The 6,192-nt window shown below is 31.9% G+C and overlaps 1 protein-coding gene across 1 annotated transcript; it reads left to right on the top strand.

The window, feature by feature from the left end:
* The first annotated feature begins 3,137 nt into the window (after positions 1-3,137).
* On the top strand, positions 3,138-5,697 carry LOC6644138 (aminopeptidase N). The gene is made up of 4 exons (XM_023176678.2): positions 3,138-3,621; positions 3,677-3,832; positions 3,894-5,238; positions 5,300-5,697. Exons 1-4 carry the CDS (start codon positions 3,155-3,157, stop codon positions 5,627-5,629), a joined length of 2,298 nt encoding a protein of 765 aa, XP_023032446.2. The 5' UTR covers positions 3,138-3,154; the 3' UTR covers positions 5,630-5,697.
* Positions 5,698-6,192: the final 495 nt, after the last annotated feature.

Here is a 6,192-nt window from a genome sequence, read left to right as displayed (position 1 = left end):
TATTAATACAAAAGTCGTTGCTTTCCCTCAAACAAAATTATGAAAACTTATACTTTAGCTTACCAAATATAATTAAATACGAATTCAAGTTCTCTGTTTGTTGTTTTTAGTGTGCAAGACTGATAATTTAAGAAATCGGCTCTAAAAGCAATGAACTTAGTGGCTTACATTTTTAAGATAATTTAATTTAATTTTGTTAGTTTTGTATAGATGACTTTAATTGGTCCATAATAAACTGTTTATCCAGGAGTTACACGGTACCAAAATGTATATATATATAGAAATTTTCCTTATAGATAGTTCTGTTATTGTTAAAGGTTGTTATTGTTGTCCCGGACATAAAGAAACAAACACAACAACAATTCCAAGAAAAATAGGAAATGAAAAATCATTGAAGCATAAAAAATAAAAAAAATGAGATAAAATACCAGAAATTGATTTTTGGGGCACAAGTTTTTATTGCGAGATAAGAAAACTATTTATTTATTAATAAAATATGTCGTTAAATATTTAGATGGTTTTTGCATTTTATGAATAGCTCTTAAAGGAGAACAATAACAATGGATAACAATTTTATTATAATTATTTTAACCGGAATTTTAAATGGCATTTCGTTTGGTCAACCGAGAAAATATTGGAAAATTAATCAGCTATGAATTTATTATCAAATTTCCCATTTACTCAACAATTTATATATATATATAAAAATAATGCGTCATGCCTTAATGGGCCGCGCCATCACAGAGTATCGAAAATTATTATTCAACATTTTTGTGTTTCTTTTTTTCTTTGTTTTTTTTGTTTTTCTTTTTGTGTTATAATTTATATTTACGTATGTATTTCATTTGTGGTGGTCGAAATGACGAAAACAAAAGTGTAAAACTTTTATGGAATTATGCATACAATAAATATCATATATTTATTTCTTTTTGTTTTTTCTGTTTTTTTTATTTTTGAGGTTATTGAATGTTATTGAATAGAAGCATTTTTGTGTGTGCTGTTTTGTGGGCATTTCATTTAATTTCAAGCAAGTAATCGCTACTTATTATCAATGAATATTTAATGACAATTATTGATTTTTAATGGCATATCAATTGTGGTTAACAGTTGCATTTTGCAAAAATGAATTCATTAACTTCAGTCAGAGTGACGATTTCAAGGTACTTACATAAATACACATATTTATATGTCGACTTTATTTTAACAAAAATGTAAAAACCTTTCAGGTTTTTATAATGAATTTTCTTGTTAATTGTCTTTCAAGAGTTAATTTCTATAATTTTGCTAGATCTAGATAAGAATGGAATTAGTATGACCTTTCTTCGGCATTAAAATCAGGATGTTTCTTAACATAACAAATTAACTAAGTTATGCTTTAACACTTAAGTACATATGTTTGTGTCTTAAGACTAGCAAGACACATTATTAGTTGGAATCGATGACATTTTCCTTAACTGTGAGCTTTACCTATCACTTAATGTCTGGTATCAACTCAGCATTTCACATTCAATCTCTTATAGGGCTTACCATAATATTATTGGAGTATAAAACACTTTTGCTAATTAAAACCAATCTCCACTTCCACCTTTACCTTGGTTGCACAATTCTTCTTTCGTTTTTTTCCCGTCGCTTTACCAGCCAAATGCTCAACAATCCTTTGGGCCGTGCCAAGAGCTTAACATTAATTGCCGTCTTCCATTTCTTTTCGCTTCACCTTTCCTTTTCTGTCCACCATCTCCTCGTCCACTATTCACTTTGTTCACTCATTCGCTTAACTCCAGTGCAGAAGAAAAAAAAAAACCAAAAACGTAAAAACTGAATGAATGGCAAAATGAATGTAAAGTTAAGTACGAGAACTGTAAAAAGTCTGATAAAAAAGTTAAGGCAAATGAAATGCAGAAAATGCAAAGCTAATAAAATACAACACAAAAAAAAAAAGAATGAAAAATTCCAAAAACAAACTTTTTCCTTACTTCGAATCAAGTGAACAATTTTTGTAGCCAAATTTTTTTTTTGGCTTAATTACCGGCTTGGGCTTTTAAGCATATCGGCAAATAGTTGTAAAATATCAAAATGTTGGCCAGGAGCAATGGACAGCAAATATTTAAATTTATTGATTAATTATACCCAAAGTGACCATAGAATGCAATTAATTTCAATTAGACAAACATTATTGCCAAGCCCAATCGACTAAAATCGAGTGAAATCAAAAATGGAATTTAATTAAACATTTAATTATAAACTTTAAATTTGTTCATTTTTAGCTAAATAATTGTTAGATAAAGTGGCTTAAAACATATTTGTAATGAATCTATTGTGTATCTAGTATGTGAAGCAAATGTTCTGAAGAAATATTTTGTTCAAATGCAGAGTAATTTATGCATTTACTTTAAATAATCTGATTATTTTTGGTTACTGCTTTGACCGCCTTTGGGCTCGACATCTTTTATATTAGTTTTCATTGATAATTTTGAGTGCACAACTTTTTTTTTCGTGTAAAGTGTAATTTGCTAAGCCATTAACACTCACTTCAATAATTTTATTTTATTATTATTAAATCATGGAAATATAAATTCATTTACTTAAGTAACCAATGTCCATTATAAAGGTTCTAACAATTATTATAATAATAAATACTTTAACCAATTGATTGTGAGTATAAGTATTACCATTTAAATAAGAATTATTTCCACAGCTTAAGTTTATATTTTTGAATTTGAATTGGGTATATAACGTTTAAAAAGAAAATTACACATTTCAATATATTAAAGGCAATTGCTTTGAAAGGCTTAAAGTGTTAATTGACTTAATAATTCGTTTAAGGCAAACAGAAAGAGAAATCGTGAAAGAAAGACAAAACTATTTAATACAATTTAATATTTATTGTTGCTGTCACACTTGAATGTTAGAGACAATAGAAATTGTAATTCAATCAATGAAAATTAACTAAATTTAGTTACACACGTGAACAAAAGTTTTGCTAGATGTACTCTTTAAATATTCTTTCAAAATGAGAGAGTGTTATGGTATATAGTAAATCAATTTGATATACACATCATCAGCTCATTAAAGCGATCTATACTTTTCCGAAAAGTTGGTTAAGTAACTATTGAAAGATAGTTGTGTTAACTATATGGTTAACAACTAGCTTAAAATGGAAAGTCTTACGCTTGGTTTTTGTACATTCATTTTATTTAGTATCAGTAACACTCATTCCCAGCTCTATAATAGTCAACGTTTACCCCTCTCGTTGGTGCCATATCATTACGATGTTAGTGTTCTCACTCACTTGGAGGAGGTTGACAATATGCGTTTTGAAGGAATTGTAGAGATTTCGTTGCGTGTCCTAGAATCAACTAATTTGGTGGTGTTTCATGTGGTTAATTTGACAGTTCCAATCGATCAAATTAAATTAAGTGAATCCGCGAGGAAAAGAGAAATAAATATCATTAAAACAGAAATAAATGAACGTTTTGAGTATATGATATTACAAGTAGAAAATCAATTGGAAGTGGATAAATCCTATTACTTAAGAGTACCATTTGGTCGTCGTTTTATACATGGCCAAATTAATTCTTATTTCGTTGCCAGTCGCAAAAATCTGGATACCAACAAACCAAGGTAAATATTCGTCAACTAATCAGAACAATATTTAACAAACGTGTTTTATATTTAGTTGGTATGCTGTCACACATTTTGAGAGAAATTTCATAAGAGGTGCCATGCCGTGCTTTGATGAGCCAGCTCTGAGGGCCACATTCAACGTGACTTTGGGTCATCACAAACGTTACCAGAGTTTTAGTAATATGCCCATGCTCAGAATGCGTCCAAAGTGAGTAAAATATCGCTATGTGTAATAAGATCCAAGACATAATCGATATTTTACTTAATAGTTATGATCTGAGAGATTATGTTTGGTGTAACTATGAGATCACGCCACCAATGCCAACTTACCTTTTGGCGTATTCTGTCAACGAATTCAAGTGCACTAGGAGTAGAACAACTAAGGGAAAACTGGTCACTTTTAGGACATGTCAAATGGGTGGTCCACCTAATTCCACCTTATATGTGAGCAATTTATCGCCGAAACTGTTAGAATATTTCAGCAATCTCTTTGATTCTCCATTTCCACTTGAGAAGATTGATCAACTTGTGATGAGAGATCAAACTAGCGGCATGGAAAATTGGGGTCTTGTGTTGTATGGTTTTTCAACTTTAACCACACACAAACCCATTGAATATGATTACTACAATAGAATAGCCCACATTGTGGGACACGAGTTGGCTCACATGTGGTTTGGAAATCTTGTCACAGTCGCTTGGTGGAGTGACTTTTGGTTGAAAGAGGGTTTCGCCTCATACTTTTCCATATTGGGAGTAGATTATTTACATCCTGACTGGAATCATAATAATCGAGAATTTGGACTATTGAAACAAATCGCCTATTACTTAGACGGTCAGCATAATGTGTCGCTTTCGCATAAAGTGGGCAAGACTTCTCTAGAGCAACTTATGGAAAATAATGAACTTGTTTACTTTAAATCCATTTTTATTATTCGCAAGATGCACGCCATGCTGGGTGATAAAGCATTCTATCAAGGACTTCGCAGTTATCTAACTCAGTATGGCTATGGAAGCACTCACAAAGATGAACTTTGGATTCAATTACAGCGGGCAAATGATCATTGGGGCTCTTTGCCAAAGGGATTTAAAGTGAAAACCATTATGGATAGCTGGACCTTACAGCACGGTTATCCCATTTTAACTGTTTTCCGAAGCATGGATGGTAAATGTGTTACGGTTACACAAAAACATTTCTTTGTGAATTCAAACCGAAGTGAAGCATGGTGGATTCCATTGTCCTATACCACGGAATTGGAGCAAAACTTTAATGATACACGACCATCAATTTGGATCAAGGGGGAACCTTCTATCAATATCCACTTTAATGAGCTAAAAGACAAATGGATCATCTTCGATATACAATCATATGGATACTTTAGAATCAATTATGATAACCAAAATTGGCACTTGTTGGCCAAGGCTCTGAGACAGAATCATCACATCTTCCACGAACTGAATAGAGTGCAACTGGTCAGCGATGCTTTATTTCTCCATCATCAAAATCTACTTGATCAGGATGTATTACATCACTTACTTAGCTATCTGGTTCAGGAACGTTCCTATGCAGTTTGGAGGCCGTATATTGCAGAGTTGGAAACACATCGTAAGGAACTGGTAAGTTTAAACTTGGAAAAAAAATTCAGCATCACTCACTATTTATTCTATTCTATTTAAGGAATTTCATCATTGGTTAATCAAAAAAGTCTACAATATTTACAATGGCTTCCATGAGGGCCTGAATAAACTCACTAACTGGAATGAGATTAATATTGTTAAGTTTATCATGCAATATTTGTGTGCCATGAACATTGAAGACTGTGTGGTAAAAGCATTTATTTACTTAAAGAATCAATATTCTCTTGGATTAACATTGGGCAATCATCTCAAGCCAGCCATATTTTGCGCTACTAAATGTCATGGAGAGAATATTGATGACAGTATTAAAAATTGGCTAAAAACAGATCCAGATTATGAGAGATTTTGTCCTTGCAAAATACTAAACTAAAGAAAATTTTCCATCAACATTATGTATTAAAAAGTCTTTCAATTAAACTCCAGAATCGTAGTCACAAATTCCTTAATTGTTAATGGACTTAGGTAATTGAGGCAAAGACTTTGATGTAGATCTGGTCTCCATTAATAGCATCGATCAAAATCAGTTAATTAAACTAATTTTGCTGAATGAAAAGATAATTTGGCTTGAACAGTATATGCCGTTTATCGATTTGCACGAAAATTTCCTGTTGCCTACAAATATATATAAAGGGGAACTTCTGCACAGCTTGACGTCTAAAGTTGTGCTATTAATTAATTAAATTTTCAGTGACTATCCTACTACAACAACAACGACAACTACTTCTTACTACCCCTAAAACGTCTGCACTGGTGCATTTACCCCTCTTCTTGGTTGTCTCTTTAGGTTGTCGCCGGTTTGGTGGCTGCACAACTTCTGCTGGTGCACAATTAATCCTTATTAATTATATGTTGCCTGTGGATTTATGGCATGTTTTGTGTGTTGGCATGTGCCCAAGATATATACACACACACACACACATACACACACCCAAA

Source organism: Drosophila willistoni (assembly GCF_018902025.1).
Source record: "Drosophila willistoni isolate 14030-0811.24 chromosome 2R unlocalized genomic scaffold, UCI_dwil_1.1 Seg167, whole genome shotgun sequence".
Lineage (NCBI taxonomy): Eukaryota > Metazoa > Arthropoda > Insecta > Diptera > Drosophilidae > Drosophila > Drosophila willistoni.
Note: the sequence above shows the minus strand (reverse complement) of the source record. Positions and strands in the feature narration are given on the sequence as shown.

Coding starts and splice junctions, on each gene's coding strand:
- LOC6644138 (XM_023176678.2), top strand. CDS start 3,155: ATGGAAAGTCTTACGCTTGGTTTTTGTACATTCATTTTATTTAGTATC. Junction 3,622..3,676: donor CTGGATACCAACAAACCAAG/GTAAATATTCGT, acceptor TTTTATATTTAG/TTGGTATGCTGTCACACATT. Junction 5,239..5,299: donor AAACACATCGTAAGGAACTG/GTAAGTTTAAAC, acceptor ATTCTATTTAAG/GAATTTCATCATTGGTTAAT.